The sequence below is a fragment of the Calypte anna genome, chromosome 1 (genome assembly GCF_003957555.1).
Source record: "Calypte anna isolate BGI_N300 chromosome 1, bCalAnn1_v1.p, whole genome shotgun sequence".
In the NCBI taxonomy this organism is placed as follows: domain Eukaryota; kingdom Metazoa; phylum Chordata; class Aves; order Apodiformes; family Trochilidae; genus Calypte; species Calypte anna.
In genome coordinates, this window is record NC_044244.1 from 171,709,743 (window position 1) to 171,729,294 (window position 19,552).

Below are 19,552 nucleotides of genomic sequence, written 5' to 3' on the forward strand. Positions count from 1 at the left end.
AGAAGACACAGAATTTGAAGAGAATTACCTGTAGATACTCAATTAATTTGCAGCTGATCACATATTTCTTATTTTAAGACTACCTTCCCCACTTGGAAAACCAGCTGACACATCTTTAGCAGGAGTAAGAGCCATAAGCAGTCACAGAATGGATAACTTGCAGAAAAGTGACTTCTCATTATGCACAAGTAGTACAAAAAAGAGGGAAGGGCTTGTCCACTAACCCTTTTCATCCTCCTGTCTTTATTACATCAGATTATATAAATGGGAGATGAATAGAAAATAAACCTCTAGGAAGTACTGTAGACATACCTGAACAAAAGTGCACAGGACAAAGAAGAGAAGATTTAAAATAGATAATCCAGGAATGAGATTCTGTTCCAGCACCATAGAGCCATGGTGTTCCCCACTGGGTATTAGCATATAAATCATCAGGATTAAGACAGGGATACCAAACAGTAGGCTGCACAGGAAAGATTTCCTCCACCTGAAAAGCAGAAGCTGTAAATCCCTGGTTGTCATACACCCCACAGCACCTAGGGCAAATACATAGCTTCGGGACATCCTGGAAAGACTCAACCCTATGAGAGATTTTTGTGTCTCCTACATGTTTGACTATATAGACTTCTATCAGGTATAAACTGAAACTAATGAAAGCAATAAAGTTATCTGAACCAAATGGCAAATCATAAAATTAAATATGCTTCACATGAGGATAAGCTACATTAACTGAGTAAAGGGGGAGAAGGTGAGTAAAAAGAGATGATCTATACACATTCATTAGTGAGAGAAAAAGAGAAATACTTACTGCTGTATTTCCTTTTTATGATCCAAGTTATGTGCATTTGGAACTCTTCTTGCCACAGAAGCATGAAAACCAATTTCCTTTTTATTGAAAGGGAGGAAAGATGAGTTAGTTTTTATTAAACTAACCATACTACTTATATTTATATGACACTACTTTTCAAAGAAGTATCAGAAAAGGACCGTATTTCATAAATGCCACCTTCATATTTATTTTTAGATCCTGCCAATATGTGAGGCTATTTCAGATAGTACTCAAAACGTGGACTGCAAAAGATTTCTGCTGCCTCTGCCTGGACACTTTGTATAGATGCAGTTAAGTGTCTCAGGTTTCTTAGGCACTGAGAGCTGGAGTTTTGCTGCCCTCCTCCTCAAAGAAAATTTATGCCCTTTCATCTCCACTTCAGTAAGTATGAAGGATGGGAAATACTCCAAAGGAAGGCAAAAACATACAAGCCCCTGGGCTAGTCAACCTTGCAAGCTATCTCCTTAACACTACAGTTGAGTAGATGCACCTGAAGTTGAAAACCTAAGTGGCTAGAATTAGTTTAAACCTGTAAATAATAATAAAGCAGGCAAAGCAGCCCAGAAACAAATACATGCAAAAAAACCCTTCAATGATGTTTCAGGGAGTTACTGCAGTGGAATCACCTCCCCCACAAAAAAACCAAAAAAACTCCCCCAAACGAATAGAAAAACCGCCACACAAAAACAAAACAAAAAATACCCAACAAATCTCACTAGCAAGATCAAGAATACATTCTTCATATCAGCAATATGAGGTGCTCCAGTCACAGGATGCACTTTACACAACTACTCTGCCAGCCTGAGGAGTCTGCTATTTTACACGTTAATCACTGCTGCAGCATCAACTCCGTGATCTAGGAGATGAGTAAATATTTCTAGAACACAAAAGGCAAACAGGCTCTGCTGTCCTCCTGACTACTCACTGCATGTGCCTTGTACAGTTGGTTCTCTTTCTTTCTGATGGGGCAGAGAAAGAGAAGCTTTTGTCCAGACCTGGTCCATGACAATGGCAGATTTTATGATCTGAGTGGTTGTAACCTACTACCTATATGTAGACAGTGTTTTTTTCCTCTAGTGGCTATATAACCATTTCTTTTGGTTTCCATCAGTTCTCTGAGCTGATGTGGGAATGAATGCCTGTACACACAGCTGGGTAATCTTGTGAGCTGTTGCAAAACTTTTGCAGCTTCTTTCAACAATAAGAGAAAGCAGGACTTTTTCCTGAAGTATCAACACTTGGCTGAAATGACTGCAATTCAGGCACATGATTCTACACACAGAACTGCAAAGAATGGATGTATGGCACTTTCATCAGATAAAGTTAAAAAGGCTTCTTTTTGTAAATTTTATGTTGTGTTTTTAGAGTAACAACCTGGGAGACAGTGCACTGTTGTGGAGCTTTTTCACTGCAAGAGCATACAAACATATGATAATTCCCATGTCATCTGCCATGTCAGTAAAACCTCTCATATATCAGCTGCCTTATTTCCTTTTTAACTTCCCCTTACAATTATTCATACACAAAAAAGATTTAAGACTACCTCAATTATCTTTATAATATCTCGAGGTCCAGTAATTTCAGGATCAAACTGGATGTGAGCTTTGCAAGTAGCAAGTGCAACTGAAGCGTAGAATATGCCATTTGTTCTCATGAGTTTGGATTCAATGTTGTGAACACAAGAAGCACAAGTCATCCCTGTAATCTAAAGAAAAAACAAATTTAGGTACAGTTAGCAGCACCCTACATTAATCAAATATTTGTGGATGAAATTAATTTGTCCCTTATACAAACAATTTACTAATTTTACCCAAAGTTCTCAGACCTCTGTACAAAGCTTCAGACATTATTAATGCACATTTGTTGATACTCAATTGCTCAGTCTCTACTGTTGATTGAAGTGCCTTCACAGAAAAGTTGTTTCATTTTACCTAGCTTAAAAAGTCTACTATGTACATATAATTATCACTTTTTACTTCATTTTCTTTGGACAGGTTCTTCTAAGAGAAGAGCCTCTCTCCCTGAAGAGGGACTTTTTACAAGGGCGTTTAGTGACAGGACAAGGGGGAACAGCTTGAAGCTAAAAGAGGCTAGATTTAGATTAGACTTTAGGAAGAAATTCTTTACTATGGGCATGGTGAGATGCTGGCACAGGCTGCCCAGGGAAGTTGTGGCTGCTCCCTCCCTGGAAGTGTTCAAGGCCAGGTTGGATGGGGCTTTGAGCAACCTGGTCTGGTGGGAGGTGTCCCTGCCCATGGCAGGGGGTTGGAACCAGGTGATCTTTAAGGTCCCTTCCAACCAAAACCACTATGATTCTATGAAACTGATTTCATCTTTCAGCAGTTAGAAAAAACGATGTTACCAGCCAGAACTGACCTGCTGAAGCCACAACTTCTTAAACAGAGGCATCTGCAAGAAAATTATTCTTCAAGACCTGACTTTCCAAAACCAGCTTATGATTTCAAATACAGATGACTTACAAGAAGCTCCACATTTCCTTCTGTTTCTGCATGATCTTCTATGACAGTAGCTTCAAAACCCAAGTTCTGGATCAGCTGTGCTATTTCAAGAGGCTGTATGAATTCTGGCTTGTATTTTATCTCTGCTTTACCTGCCATCAGTGCTACCAACACTGAAACAATTCCTGCAGTGGCAATAATAAAAATTATGAGATAATGCAGCTCCTTTGAGGGAAGAAAAAATATTACAAGTGATTGTCAGTGAGGGCTGTAACAACTTAGAGATGTTATATGTCTAATGACTTCTCTCTGCCTCCTTCCTGTGTTGTTCCCTCACCACAACAGGAAAGTTTTTACTGAGATCCAGCTCCACAGCTGTTCCTTTGGCAATGAGAGGAACTGTATGAGTTACACAGGGGAGGAGGTGAATTTTCCTATGATAGAATGAAAGAAAAAGAATGTTCAGAAGCAATCTTTGCACTCATTGCTGCAAGCTCTACCCTGGACTATCTTGTTTAGAAAGCCCTAAACAAGGCCCACAGAACCAATGCTAGGCCTTTTTTAATTCTTGCTTTTCCCTTCGTATTTATTATTATTATTATTATTAAATAAATAAAACCACATAAATCTACATTTGGAATTGAAAAAAAAAACCCACAGAAAATCACAGGCAGAAAAACATTGTTCTGAAGAACCAATGGTTTCTTGGATTTTTAAATCAAGGCAGTGAGACCATCACTGTGAGATCAGGGGCACAGGAGCCGATAAACAAAACCTTTCAAAGGCAAATTCCTACACAAATTAAATCACATTGCTGAGGCTCATCTCTTCATCTTCTGTATGGGCAAAGGAAAGGCACCTCCAGCCTGCAGACTTCTAACCTAATAAGCTTTGCTGTCCCTAAGTTAATATAATTACCCAGGCACTGAAGCCACACATTTGTTTGTACTTCCTTGTGCAAATGTGCCTGAAGGGTAAGTTTCACATCACAAATTTGTCAGACCTCTCAACAGCTCTGGAAGAGACAGATTGCTCTGTAAAGAAATAAGGATCTGAAAACTGAATAAGAACCATTTATCTGTTTCTTGCCTTGAGCCTGGTTTGAAATTTTGATCACATACAACAACTTACTGATACAAGGATGTCCATTGAGTTTGTCCGTCAGAGCAGAAGAATAGTTAAACAGTGATGAAGTTATATCAGCACTAAAAAAGGAGCATTCAGTCTATTTAATCTTCCAGATGCCTCTGGCTGTTAAACACATAGAACACCCTGTGTTCTACTAATCTGAAGTCCCTTACAGACTCATTATAGGAATCTTAAATTTATTACCGTCTTCCTTCTGCAAATTTCTTTCAATGGTAGACACACACGATGCACAGGTCATGCCTGTGATTTGTAAAAAACACTTTTCAGCTGTAGCTCCACTGGGCTGGTGTGGCTCATCGAGGGGAGAACTGTCTGGAGGACCAGCTGAAACACAGCCTGGGCGAGGAGGCTCTGGAGGTCGAAGCTGCCCGGCAGCACTGCTGGCATCAGGCTGGTGTCTGAGTTCTCCTGTGGCTGTATCTTGAATAAGCACACAATGAAAACTGAACCAACACTATTTACAGTGCAATTGGATGAGATAAAACAGGACACATTCACCCATCATGCAAAGCCTCTTAGCTGTTTGAAAAGTGAGGTGGTAATCTTGGTGTCTTCACAGAAATAACGTAGATTGTTACTATGCATATAAAAATATCCACCCACCAATACCACCTCCATTTAACTCTACAGAGCTGGTTTTCCACTTTCAGATGGCAAATGATTCCCTCCAGTTTTAATGCCTAAACTTGACAGCTACTTCTACTCAATAAAGATATATTGGTATTTAGAGGGTCCTTATCCAGCACATATAACACAGTCCAGCCATACCCATTCTGTCCTTGCCAGCTATGCAGGACTCAGCACTTAATCTCACACAAGGAAAAGGACAAGTTTCTCAACAGGTTTCTCATTATGGCACATTAATTACACTGCAAGTGCTGCAAAATGAGCAGTGAAAGGATTTGCAGCACCCAGAAGACCTCCACACATACAGGCCTCTTGCAAACATCTTTATTCTTTACCAGATACTGAACAGACACCCAACAGCTACAGATGCATTCACAAAATGCCTCCCTTAGGCAGAAGTTTGTGTAAAAGAGCAAGAGATGCTTCTGAACACGTTAAACACAGGAGACCTTCCCCTTCTTTTCCACAGATGGATTGAGAGGTCTCCTACCAACAAATTATAAACCAGATATCATCACTAAGCACCACATGCAGACTCCTCCTCTTCTGCAGCAGTTCCACAGATCCAGAGGGATTGGATCCATGAGAAATGTTAATAGGATGTTGTCTATTGTGATCACACTAAGTCATTGCAGGTAAAATACATCAGTATCTCAAAGCAAATCTGTTGAGGTGTAGCAGATACATGCTGCTGTATTATAAATCCACTGGAGGAGATTGTGCACCGTAGCAACTTCTTAAACACTGGGCACATGCACAAAATGTACATAGTGCTGCTGACATGTAAAAGCATCTGCTCCCACCAAATCTTGCCTGTATCTTGCCACTTAGCTCACTTAAAGTAAGGCATAGTGAAGTAGGGTTAGTAAAAATTCTGAAGAAATGAAGGTCAAAGGATTAAGACACTAAAAATATGTTTTATCTATGCAAAAAGTGCTTTAAAATGAAAGATATTTCATTAAGTTTGTGGGGGTTTAGTATTTTAGAACATAAATTAAAATGTTTGAATTGATAGATTTACTGACAGCAGCCTGTAGACATACAAGGAAACCTAATTGAATAGGTAAGGGGATCAGCTATTTGAAAGACCCTGTACCAACTTATAAACATTTTGGTTTCATGAGATAACTCTTCCACCCACCAGTGCAGTTGGCAAGGGCTGAAATAAGGTGCTTCACAGGTGAAGTGCTTCATTCTCTCCCTTGCTAAGTGAGGTCAGATAAGGCCAGTCCCTTAGAAAAGACAATGCCAATGGGATGTTTTAAGGGTTTCTCTCCAGAAGAGAGACTCAACACAGGTGTCTCATTGCCCAGCCTGGCATGCTACCCATGGAAGAAAAAAACAAACCAGTTACCTGTCAGCACAGAAGCATCAAACCCCATGTCTTCTATGGCAGCTCTTAATTCTTCTCCATTAGTAACAGCTGGATCATAATGTATGGTCCCAGTTCTGTCAGCTAGAGAAACTGCTATGTGTTGTACTCCTTGTCTCTGTGATATGGTCCCTTCTATGGACTGTACACAAGAATTGCAGGTCATACCATCAATCTTCATAACAGCTCTGCTTGCTGTGTCTTGCAGTGGCTCTCTGAAGAGATCACATAGCAAAGCAGGGGATGGAGATGCTCCTTTATTTGCTTCTGAACCATTATGGAGGAATACTTTAAAGTTTCCAGGTGGCAGAGATTCAATAGCTTGCTGTAAAGCTGGCAGGGTAATTAAATTTGGGTAATACTGTACCACAGCACATTTATACTCCAAAGACACTTTAATACTCTGTACGCCAGGAAGATTGGATATATTTCCTTCAATGTTTCTGACACAGGACTTGCAGTGCATGCCTTCTATCTGTACAGACACCGTAGCCATGCCACTCATCTTGGCAAGGAGTGGATCCATCCCATCACTCTTCAGACTTGCTGCTGTCTCCTTGGGGTTTGCATTCTGCAAGCGCTCGAGGTCGAGGACACCCAACTTCAAAGGGGCTGATTTACTTTTAATGGTGCAGTTGTACCCCAGGTTACCAATATGGCTCTTGAGGTCATCAGGCTGAATGATGTAAGGGTAGTAAGCAATAATTGCTTCCTGGTTACCAAGTGACACCTTGATTTTTGCCACACCATGAAGTTTTCTTATCTTTCCTTCAATGCTGGTGGCACAGGACTGGCAAGTCATGCCTTCTACTCGAAGTTTAACTATTGCTTCTCTCACACATGATGCATTTAGAGTCTCTGTAGTCAACCTCTCTTCTGCTATGTTGGCATCAAAGCCCATATCCTGAATTTCCTGGCAAATCTGTTCAGGGCTTATTTCTGACTGCAGATACTTAATTACAGCATTGTTCTTTTCAAGGGAGACTTTAATGCTCACAATGCCTTCCACCTTGGAAATTCGGCCTTCTATTGACTGCACACATGACTGGCAAGTCATTCCCACAATCCTGACTGCCATGGTGTGTTCCTGGGAAGATGGAGAGAGCAGAGTTTCAAAGCTCTCCTCATAGCCCATGTTGTCAAATGCAAAACTTTGTTTCATTGTAGGCTCCAGCTCACAGCCAGGAGGAGAATCTGTGTTGGACAAAGCCTAAGGAGCAAGAGAAAAATAAAATGCAGGGATCTTTAGTCCTGTAAAAGCAGCAATGTTCTGCACGTGCCCTCAGGTACATACTAATAGTCCTCTCAAGTCAGTCTGTATGACCGAAATGCTTCAAACATTAATTTACACTGATTTAAGGCAGCAAGCTGCTCCAAGCATATTCTCTTGCCTGCAAAGCCATTGTGCTCTCCAGCATTCACTAAAGCACCTGATGCTGGGTGTTACTGCAGAGAGGGGCTGGAAAAGGGGCCACTGGCTCAGGCTCAATACTACAAATCTTGTTCCTACCACCACCAAGAAAACTCCCTCCTTGTAACACAGAGCGGATAAGAAGTATTTAGGCTGCTTATTAACACCAGACTGCATCCAGTTCATTTGATGCAGTATTCAAAATTCATTAACTTGATTTTGTTTCACGCTTAGACAGCTTGGGAATAATGAGGTCGGGGCCCATGACAAAACCAGCAAAAATTTAACACAAGAAATTTGCTTTCATCCTTCTCCATCCTGTATTTATTGGAACAGGAGGAGGAATGAGCAACTTCAACTTTTCAGCATTACGTTGCAGCCTCTTGCTATCCCAAACCTAAGCTCTCCCACTGTGCTCCCTCACTCACCACTTGGCCTCAAGGCTACACCCTGGGCATGCTGAGGATGAAGAGCTATGGAAATATTTTAGGCAAAACATCCTTCTCCCTTACCTTCTCCTCCCACAGGCCTGGCAGCACCCAAGACAGTGCTACCCCTGTCCTTGCACTCATTTTCCCATAAGTTACTGAAATCCCCAACATGCATGGAAAGGTGCAGCCAACCTGTCCTTTCAAAACAAAACATTAACAACTAATTGGACCTCCTTGCAAGGGTGGCTCTCTGCTCAAGAGCACACAAAGACAACCACATGCTTATTTCCTCCTATTTGTGCCTCCCCACAGTTTAGAACAACACCGTGGACTTGTACATGAAAAGAAGACCATCAGAAAATGAAAACAGCCTCTCATCCACCACATTTCAAATGCTGCTTAAATTCAAACATGTTTATTGTGAAGTCTACCTTGAGAAATGTTACTTTAATTCTTGTTCCTTGTCTTCCCTCCCCTAATCTCCTCTCCCCAGCCCCACAAGGACACTTTGCTCACAGTGGCCAGCTTCTCTTATCACAAAAACACAGCAAAGCAAAAAATCCTTGTGTGAGTTACAGGAACTCACCCTGGATGTTTACTTTGGCTTGTAGGATGAAGGCATTTGCATTCTGCATTCTTTGGCAAAACAGAGCATGAGGGACAGGAGAGATGAAAATCCTCTGCTCTCCTGCTCCCCTACACCTTGTTTTTGGCAGCCACCTAAAGATGAAACCCAGGAACCACCACAGGTCTCAATGTACCCCACTGCATTCTCTCCACCCCCATGGTCACCAACCATCTCCATTTTCCTAGGTATCCCACTACATGTAAACAATTCAAATTAAATGTATAAAAAGACTAAAGAGTATTTCTTATCCTCCAAACTTCTGAAAAACATAAAAACAAGGACTGGTTCTACTATTTCAATGCATTGTAAGCCACAGAAACATCAAAACTTGACTGGTACTTTGTATTTTTATTAAAAGCTATCCCAACATTCAGAAGAATTGACAAAAATACTTTCTTTTTTACTTGACTGGACCAGATATTTGCAGTCTATAGGACAAAAATCCTTGCACATGGATTTTTAAATGACAAGGAAAAAATAGAAAGGGGATGAGGATATATAAATAATAAAAAAAAAAAGGTTTATTTCCCTTTAAAAACAACAACAAAAACCATCAGCAAACCACAAATATCAAATCACTGAGGAATCTCCTCCCCAAAACTATAAATGTGCACGGGTTCAAAATTCAAATACATTGTTTACAAAGCTTTTAGTATTGTTTAACAGCTTAAAAATAATAACTTAAAAAAAAAAAAAAAGGCCACAAATACAGCTATGTGTGTATTTGCAAGAAGGGGCATTTCTACACTAGATGAGAGGAAAACAACAGCAGGTTCATGTAAGGATACAAAGATGAGGCATGCAGAGACATGCCCAGAGTTTTTCTCAGGCACATGCTAGGTCTCAGAGTTTCCCGATCCCAGCTAACACCACACAATATAACAGCATTTCATAGAATCATAGAATGGGCTGGGTTGGAAGGGACCTCAGAGATCATCGAGTCCAACCCTTGAACCACCGTTGCGGTTGCTAGACCATGGCACTGAGTGCCACATCCAGTCTCTTTTTAAATATCTCCAGGGACGGAGAATCCACTACTTCCCTGGGCAGCCCATTCCAATGCCTGATCACCCTCTCGGTAAAGAAATTCTTTCTAATATCCAACCTAAACTTCCCCTGGCACAACTTAAGACCATGCCCTCTTGTCTTGTTGAAAGTCGTCTGGGAAAAGAGCCCATCCCCCCCCGGCTACCCCTTCCTTTCAGGGAGTTGTAGAGAGTGATGAGGTCTCCCCTGAGCCTCCTCTTCTCCAGGCTGAACAGCCCCAGCTCCCTCAGCCTCTCCTCATAGGGTCTGTGCTCGAGTCCCTTCACCAGCCTGGTTGCCCTCCTTTGGACCCGCTCCAGGACCTCGATATCCTTCCTAAACTGAGGGGCCCAGAACTGGACACACACTGGACATTTGTGAGGCTGTATAGTAATTCAGACACCATCTGCAAGAGGATCAGGGACACAATCACCTGAAAAAAATGGTGCTTGGGATTCCCAGGCATTGCCCTTCCTGCTTGTTTCTGCCAAGTCAATGAAATAATGAAAATGCATCTGACTACATCCACATAGAGGTGTGAAAGAACTGACCACAATTACTGTTTTGTCTCTCACACCAAAGGAGGCTGCTTACTTTTAAGAGGTACACCAAGAATGTTTGTTCTACCAGTTTTCTGTATGTGTTTTCAGTGACTATGTAAAAAAAATATAAATAATAAAACCATGAAATTATGACATTTTTTTCCCTCTCTTGCTTTGTGTGTAGATGTTGCAACTGAAAATGCAGAGCAGAGCTGTACTCTGAAAGCTAAGAATCCCTACAGAAAGCAATGTTGTGAGGCTCATCTGAACAATACAGAAAACAATGCCAAAGAAAATTAAGAAAACCCTTAAAACTGAAGCATTAGTGGTTGGAGAAAGCTTTAATGGAAGTGCCAGAGCTGGGTAGAAAATATTTGCATCTACAGGAGACAGCTCTGAACTGGATCCAAGATGAGTAGCAACTGAAACTGATGACGTTCAGGAGTGAGCACAGCATCTGAAGCTCAGCTCCCAGTATTTCAGAGCAAGCCTAGCTGAAGAAATATCAACCCTTGTGTCCTAGACAGGAGATGGAGCACTCATGCCTGCTCTGGGGCAAAGCAAGGCTTGAGGAGAGCAGAAGGAAGAAGAGGATCCTGCTCCCCATCCTGGTTTCCTCCAGCCAGCAGGAAGGAGATCATCCACCAGAAATATGCCCTGGGGCTGGACCAACTTTCTGGGAAAGTGTGGAGGTGGAGCAGGGCATGGAGGCACTGCTGGATTTGGAGCATCAAGTCTTGAGCCTCAGCTTGTCATGGAGCTCTTGGTGTTTCAGCATCAAGGGCTTGGTTGCTGGTTGGATGGGAAAGATGGTTTTTGTCCTTGGCCTGTGCAGCTGGTGGGACAACACTGTCCCATCCAGGGCTGCCCTCAGAGGCACTGTGTTCCTCAGAAGGGGATATTTCTTTTTCGTATTCCCATTCAGAAGAGCAACAGCTGATAGTTTAACACAGCACTAAGGATATACAGAATAAATATGAGAAAATTAACAGAACTGAGACAAAACAACACAAAACCAAATAAGAAACCTTAGCACTGGGAGAGACCTTTGTATATGGATACTTGGTGAGTGGTGTCCTGACAACAGCTGCAACCTCATAGCTGTGATCTCAAAAAGGATTCTGCCCTCTTAGGCCCTATGTCCCAGACACCAGCTGCCCCTGGCTGGGTCCCGTACTGCCTCCACCCCTGTGGTCTATGGACACTTTGTGAGGTGGCTTGTCACTGGGAAAGCCATCCCTGTCTTCCTCCCTTCCCATTCCCAAGAGATGCAACCAACTCAAAAATCCCTGTAGCCCTCTTGTCCTCTGCAGCACAATACTGAGCCTGGGCCAGGCACACTCCCCAGCTCCCAGAGCATCAACCACACCCAGATCCCACATGGCTGCTGCTTTTTTTCTTGGTGCTCTGTCAAAGCTCTCTCCCCAGGAACGGCAATGCCCTCCCTCCCTCCCACCCTCTTTTGCCTGGATGGCAGGGATGGCAGTTTTCACATCTTAAAATTCAAGCACCAGATTCTTCACTGCAATGCCAGGCAGGCAGCTGGCCAGGAAATAGGGACTGGCCCATTCACTGCCTCCCCCTCTGCATCTGCCTCTCTGCTTCTCTAGAGATGCTGGACCTCACTGAACCTCCCACCCAGAGATTTGGGGCTGCTCTTCACCCTGTACCTCCACCCCAGGCAGAAAGCAGATGCTGCCCTCTCACCTTCAAGCACCCAAGTGCCAAAGAGCTCCCTTATCTCTGTCACTGTTTTACCCTTCCTGCTCTTCTTTCCCAACCCACTGATTCACGGCTTTGGATGCTGGCAGGCAGCAACAGACAGCTGAGAAGCCACACTCTTAATTAAATACTTCAGATGATTTCCCAGCTTATTACAGGCAGCCAGCAGAAAACAAAATGAGGACAAAGCAGCCTCAGGTACATCAAAGGTCCTGAGTTTTGAATGTTGTGCCTATAACAGCAGTTTTGAGTGAGCAGAAATTAAGCCGTCCTCCATCTCAACACATTTCAGTACAACTTGTCCACCCATCTTGTTACGAGCATATTTTTAAAAATTAGATGTTAACTTGTTGTTCTTCCCTCTTCCGACAAGCTTAGCAAAGATTAAAAAGTGTCAGTAGCAACCATGTTCAGTAAGTACTTGTAACTGTGTTAATTTTCAAACAGTTTCCGAGTCTTAAAATGAGGGGGAAACTACCCTCTCCACCTGGATATAAAGCTTCAATGAAAATACTACTTTAAAGCAGTCTCTGTGGTGCTTTCCTTTTAAAAATCCTACATTATTTGTCCTAATGCTTCTGCTCAGAGACTGCAATTTCCCATTTGGGAGCAGGTTTCTTCAGCAGTACAGATGATGGGGAAAGATTGAGGCATTTGCAGATAGTCATTCCCAAACAAAACCTACACTGTACTGGGCAAACCTTACTGATCTTAACAGGCACCTGTAAATTAAAGGGAGGGATGTAAACCACACTTAAAGTGGGAAAGGGGGAAACCTTGTTGTAAATGGATTGGTTCTAATTTAGAATTAAAACAAAGTGAAACACTTCACTATGGTTTTTACGGCTCCAGTACAAGCAATGTGTATATTCTGGTGAACTGAACATAGAAAAGAGATCCACTGGGAGAACAAAGTAATTTATGTCATATTTTTTTTCTAGGAAACATAATGTAAAAAGTAACTTAAGGCAGAAAAAGGTTTCAGGCATATTTGGTCTGTTCTGGCTCTTATTTTCATTCCTGTCTGACATTATTACTTAAGCCACCCTAAGCATACACAGTTTAAAATGACACAAAATTTGTTCGGAGAGTTTATTTTTCCTTAAATATTTATAAAATCCACTGATCCAGACTATATTACTATAATTTACATATATTTACACAGCAAAAAACTCTTTTTAAGGTAATAAATCTCATCATGTTTTTAACAGCACTGATCTTTCCTAGTTTCTTTTCCACAACAATTAATCTCTAAAAATGCCACAGATACCAAGAACTTTCACTAGCATCCACTGAGTAGTTATAAATAAACTACTTACCTACAATTAGGGCATTTTAATGTTTCTGCAATTTCTGAGAATAATCCAGAGATATTTCTGAGTATTTCTCAGTATTCTGATATTTTGTTATTCTCAGTATTCCGATATTTTCTGAGAATATTTTTTCTGAGTATTTCTGAGAATAATACAGATAATTTCCAGAGAATAATCTGGCACAAACTGCTGTCAAGCTGCTCATGCAATGGCAGGTCAAAAGGAAAAATACTACTATGTTTCCTTACTAAGAATCACCACTCTATATTATTAGAGGTGGAGCTGAAAACATGCTCATTAGTTACTACAGCATAACTCATCTTTAACTCCTGCTTTCAAAGATTCCTCTCAGAGGATCTCCAGAGGACCTCTCATTGGTGTGGTGCTTATTACAGGGCAGCCGTACATGCTTGGGGTTGAGACAATTCAGACAAAGAAGGTTTAACCTCATTTAATACACAGCCCACGTCCAACATTCTTTGTTTTAAATTCTCCAGTTCAGAAAAACCTCTTCCCTCAGAAACACACAAACACACACCAGCTCACTGACCTGTCTTTCAACTGCATTGACTTCTGGCATTCCCATGGAGTAACTCTGCAAAAGTTTCTCTTCTTTCTGCGAGTTACTGGATGCTTTTACCGGAGATTCTGCCTTGGACTTTTCACCAATAATCAGTAGTTCAGGCACATCATGAGCTGCCTGCTGCTTACGAATAGACACCAGGGTTATGTTTTTGTTGTTCAAAGTAGCTAAGCAGGACACTTCGCTTTTCATTTTATTGTCCAGTTTTCTCTCCATTATCATTCCAGCCTTAAATATCACCAAAGGAGAGCTTTCTCAGAGCAGTTACTTAGTGCCTTATCACCCCCACACTCTTCTTGCAGCTCGGAGAGTTCTGCCCATTTACCCAAGGTGCTCATCAGCCATTCCCCACCAAATCCCAGCTGCAACCTGTGATCCCTGTGTACACTGCTCTCTGGACCCGGCTACTTGCTCTCTTCCTGCCAGTTTAAACCCTTCCCACCCACTGGCACCCCTGCTGCTCACCCAGCTGCATTCAGCACCGCGGAGATTTGCGCACGGCGTAGCGGGGGCTCAGCCAAGGCTGCCTTGCACAAACATGACCCGGGAGCAGCCAAGCCAGGGCACAATTAGCTCAGCCAGGGAGGCTTTAGCTCCTGGTGGCCATGTGCGTAATCACAGCTCCTGCAAAGGGCAGTGCTATCCCCTTCCCTTCCTCGATGAAGTGACCGGGGATTTCTTGGGTAAAATGCGGTCCCTTCTAACCCTGAAAACACCTCTGTGGTTGATTGTATCATTAGGTTCCTAGACCGAAGGACTTTTGCTCATTTAGGGCAATAAGAACATTCATTGTTTCAAGAGGGGGTATTTCTTACTTTCTGACTGAGGCAAATGTTTATGATTTTTTAATATGTGCCTCTTTGCCATCAGCATGCTGGACCATAAAAGCCAAACGAAGTTAAACCAGCAATTAGCGCCAGCAGATAAAGGAGAAAAAAATATATTTTCCCTTTGACAAACACAGTTCCCTTTAAATCTTCTGTGCAACCACAAGAACCTCTACTTTAGTCAGCCAGGTAGCACCACTAGAACTGCCTTGAGCCAAGCCTGAGTATCCTTCTCTGAGATTGCCTGCAGCAAATTCACAGCATGGTGCTAACTTGGTGAGTGGGATCTCTGGGTCCTTAAGCCCACAGTAGTGCAGTTCCACTTGTGAAGACACACCTGAAGGAGGATGGCCATGCCGGGAATTCATATTATATAGCTGATGTGTCACCAATTGACAGCTTCCCTGGTTATGCAGTCACCTAATTGTACATGCAAGCCTCAAAATAATTGGTTTATATTTAATTAGCATCTCTTGGACTTGTTGGAGAAAGTCCCCAAATTTACTCCTATACAGACATTAGCACACATGGTCAAAATTCCAGCATATCTCTGTCACTCCATGCAAACCCGAGGAAAGAGATGACACTCCACATGTCTGGCAGCACAAATTCAGATTCTTTTTCCTCCCAAAAGCAGAGGCACATCCCTCACACCCTTCCCACACACTGTGGTACAGAAAGTCACTATGCAGGACATTAGCATCCTGCCTGTCATAACTTCCCCACAAAGATGAATCCTCCACTCTGCTCACATCCATCCAGTTCTTGACTCCAGAGCTAAGAACCTTCAGAAAAACAATGTTTTGTGACAATGAAGGGAAATTCAAAATGCTGTTGTAGCACTATTTTGTACCATTGTCTTAATGCACAAGTTCAGCAATAAGGTTAAACTTTTTAAAGGGTTATTTTTAAATTATTTTGAGAAATTACCCTCCTGAAGAGTATTACTACAAAGAGTAAAGCATATGTGTTCTGTACTTATCAAAGAAACTGATTAAAAACACACCTGGATTCAGCTGGAACACTTTTCTGAAAAAAGAAAATTGTGATAAAGGTGAAGTCTTTTCAGGAGTTAGTAATTTTAACAGGTTTTGAAACAAGCAATTGAAAATCACACAGTTTGACTGAACTGAATATATATAACTTTCTTACAATGTCTTTAAATACTAGTGCTATACCTTCATACTAAAGATACATACATATTTAAAATCTGGTCTTTCTAAAGCAAAACAATTCTCTAATCCCAAATAAAAGATATTCTGAAATTCAGATCTGCATCCTAATTCCAATTACTGGAAAGTTCAAATTCTAGAACATCTTAGGAAACAAAAATTCCAGTTTCTGGTCATCTCTAAAGTACACACTTCGTACATTCATCTCAGACAGCATCTTTGCTATTAAAAATAACCCAAACCCTACCCAGCAGGTTTCTACAAGTACCTCATATTAATGAAATTATACGTTGAAACACACTGTAAAAACAAGTTGTTGCTTTGTTGATTCTTCATTTCAGGTTCACCAGCAAAGCTCAACTTAAGCTGACTGAATGAAGAGATGTTTATTAAGTACCTTATCTTCAGTTCCCCTCAATGACCATATTTTGCCCCCAAATTCTGAGCAACTGGGAAGTAAAAATCTGTTTGTTTCTAAAAGCAGTGAATACAAGTTCTTATTTTATGTCCCATAGTCTTTTCCCTTTGTCAGAGTCCTGAAAACTGATTTGGAGGCAGGGAAGAAACACATGGTTGTGCTTTGAACATGTTAAATTTGTAAGATATTTACCCATATTAAAAAGAATTATTTGGCTGGGAAAAAAAAGTACTGTACTCTTCAGAGGAAAGAGGCATAAAATATATTTTGACTAGTCCAGATGATTAAAAACGCCTAAACTAGCTGCAGACTCAAGTAAAGCTTTATGGCAAGGGCAAATGAACCCTGTGCAGCTGAGTGAGGAGCAGCTCATGGAGAAAATGTCCCATTTGCCCCTGTACTCAGCGCTGGTGAGGCCACCTCGAGTCCTGTGTCCAGTTCTGGGCCCCTCAGTTCAGGAAGGATATCGAGGTCCTGGAGCGGGTCCAAAGGAGGGCAACCAGGCTGGTGAAGGGACTCGAGCACAGATCCTATGAGGAGAGGCTGAGGGAGCTGGGGGTGTTCAGCCTGGAAAAGAGGAGGCTCAGGGGAGACCTCATCACTCTCTACAACTCCCTGAAAGGAGGTTGGAGCCAGGGGGGGTTGGTCTCTTTTCCCAGGCAACTCTCAGCAAGACAAGAGGGCATGGTCTCAAGTTGTGCCGGGGGAGGTTTAGGTTGGATATTAGAAAGAATTTCTTTACCGAGAGAGTGATCAGACATTGGAATGGGCTGCCCAGGGAAGTAGTGGATTCTCCATCCCTGGAGATATTTAAAAAGAGACTGGATGTGGCACTCAGTGCCATGGTCTGGTAACTGCAGTGGTAGTGGATCAAGGGTTGGACTTGATGGTCTCTGAGGTCCCTTCCAACCCAGCCAATTCTATGATTCTATGATCTGCAAAGCAAAAACCACTGAGCATCTTGAAAACCAAAAAGATTTCCATTTATCTTAATACACCAGACTGAAAGCTCATAGGTCCTGTCACATCCCAACCACCCCTCAACTCTCTTAAAAGATGTTGGCTTCTCAAGGGTGGCAATGAGGCACCTGCTTGGAGTCAAGCACTGCCATTACCTTCTGCTGAACTCCAACAGACAGCTCCTGGTTTCTCATTTTCTCCATTCTGGCTCAATTAGTTGCCCCTTTAGAGCAGACGTTAATTCTGTTAGGTGTGATTTGGGGATGAGCATTTTAGTTAAGGCTGAAATAAGAAAGTCAGTGTTGTCTTGTCCTATAACACTATCATTACCCAGTTCAAGATAGATTTTGCATGGCTTAGGAGTTTGGCCAGGAAGAATTACTCATGTTTGATAGCACAAGATTTAGATGGCAAACAGAAAATACGCCTGCTGCCTTCTCAGCTCTCTACTAGTGTCAGGCAGAGATGTTTTCATTTTCATGTCAGAAAATACAGAACATCTCAAGAAAATTAAATCCCTTCGACTTAAAACCTTGAGAGCTGGTCAAACACAAGTTTTCCCCTGTATATTACCTGCTATTTTCAGAAAATATGAAACATATATAACATGCAAGAACAATATGTGTTTTCAGGTAAGCTATGTTTCCTGGTTGCATCCATCCCTGGCTTTATAGGATTTTCTGGCCTCCATCTAATCCCTCTGGCTCCTTGCCCAAATAAAACAGTCTTTACAATAAAGTAAAATAGTCTTAACAATGCCTTGAAAGATGAGACAATTGGGTTCACGGAAAAAAAAAGTGAGCCTGGAGGCAATGGGGTTATATTGCCTTAATCTGACAGACAAGAGGAACCTGTTCAGATAGATGCATATCGTGTCACAGCAAAGAGAGATTTATTATATTAATACATCAGTCTGGAAATCCAGTCTGCCTTTGAAGAGGTAAGATGGACAGTTAGGAGAACAGGGTTAAGTTGGCTGTTGTCTACATGTATAAAGCAACTGAAGAAACTGAAGCTTTATAAAAAGAAAAAGAAAAAGGTAGTGGGGAGGGGAAGCAAAGTATTACAAAGCTCTTAGTAACTTCCCAAACCACAGCACTGGTAACTCCTCATAGTTACCAGCAAGCTTTTAATAACATTGCTTGGGGAGAAACCTGTGAAATGCCCATCCCTTGTGTGAAACAACTAATTCTCCTCTGTCAGTGTCCCCTCTAAGCCAAAATAAGTAGTTAGTAAAGCTATTCTTCCTCAAGCAAATCCCTATGCTTGCTCAGCTATCACTTTTCAGTCCTACTACACAACACAAACCTCACATTTCCCCATCAATTCAATCGGTTGCAGCTGAAAGTTCAGCAGAAGCTTGGTCAGATTCCTGGTATGTAACTGTGTCCTTGAATTCTCCAAACTAACTGGCTTGCTTATTACAGGGGGAAAAAAAAAAAAAAATCATAGATTTTTCGCAGTGAAGAGGCAACCAAACTCCCTCTTCAGCTCCAGGATTTGCTCCTAGTTTTGAGCCATGAAATCAGACAGATAGCTCTTTGGCTACAGTCCTTAGAAACTGGCAGCCATCAGATACACAAGTTTCTATAGTGTGAATAGTATACATATTTCATCCAACAAATCAAGACTCATAAGAAATTGTATCTCACACTGTAAGAAAAAAAGAAACTGTACATAAGTCAGAAATACAAGGAACTGAATTCCTACCTGCCATGAATAAAATTGCTTAAAAGCTGATGGCCTCATTTCAAACCAAATCACTTCAGATTTTGGCTTCAGTTTTCTCAGGAAGCAAACTCAGTCTTCTCCAAATATTTAAAGAAGGTTTGTTTACTGTAATCCAGCAAAGCTCAAGGGAGTATCTCTTTTGTAACAGGGCCCCAAAACGTGGGGGTTTTTTCCCATTCCCCAGCTTCTACTATGATTGCAAATTGGGTGGACTTGGTACTTTGTCTGCTTTTAGCAGTGTTGACTTTGTTATGATAATTTCTCTTATCTGTCTATCTACACTGCAGGAATTCGTTTTCATGTGCCTGGAGACTACCAGGCTGATCATATTACCAGAGGAAAAGGCACACCT

At 41.7% G+C, this 19,552-nt stretch overlaps 1 protein-coding gene across 5 annotated transcripts in view; it reads right to left on the bottom strand.

Annotated features, from left to right (window-relative positions):
- The window catches only part of ATP7B (ATPase copper transporting beta), a 32,352-nt gene extending 17,702 nt beyond the window's left edge, over window positions 1–14,650 (bottom strand). For 2 of the 5 annotated variants that reach the window (XM_030464403.1, XM_030464434.1), the window contains exons 1-7: window positions 14,060–14,436; window positions 6,419–7,646; window positions 4,621–4,857; window positions 3,310–3,473; window positions 2,373–2,534; window positions 809–885; window positions 313–487 (exon numbers count right to left, since the gene is read on the bottom strand). In XM_030464403.1, the coding sequence (XP_030320263.1) occupies window positions 313–487; window positions 809–885; window positions 2,373–2,534; window positions 3,310–3,473; window positions 4,621–4,857; window positions 6,419–7,646; window positions 14,060–14,314 (2,298 nt within the window). In that variant the 5' untranslated portion in view covers window positions 14,315–14,436. Of the gene's footprint in view, window positions 1–312; window positions 488–808; window positions 886–2,372; window positions 2,535–3,309; window positions 3,474–4,620; window positions 4,858–6,418; window positions 7,647–13,515; window positions 13,532–14,059; window positions 14,437–14,557 lie in introns of those variants that run through there. The other 3 variants (XM_030464410.1, XM_030464419.1, XM_030464426.1) reach the window with 3 other exon arrangements.
- Window positions 14,651–19,552: the final 4,902 nt, after the last annotated feature.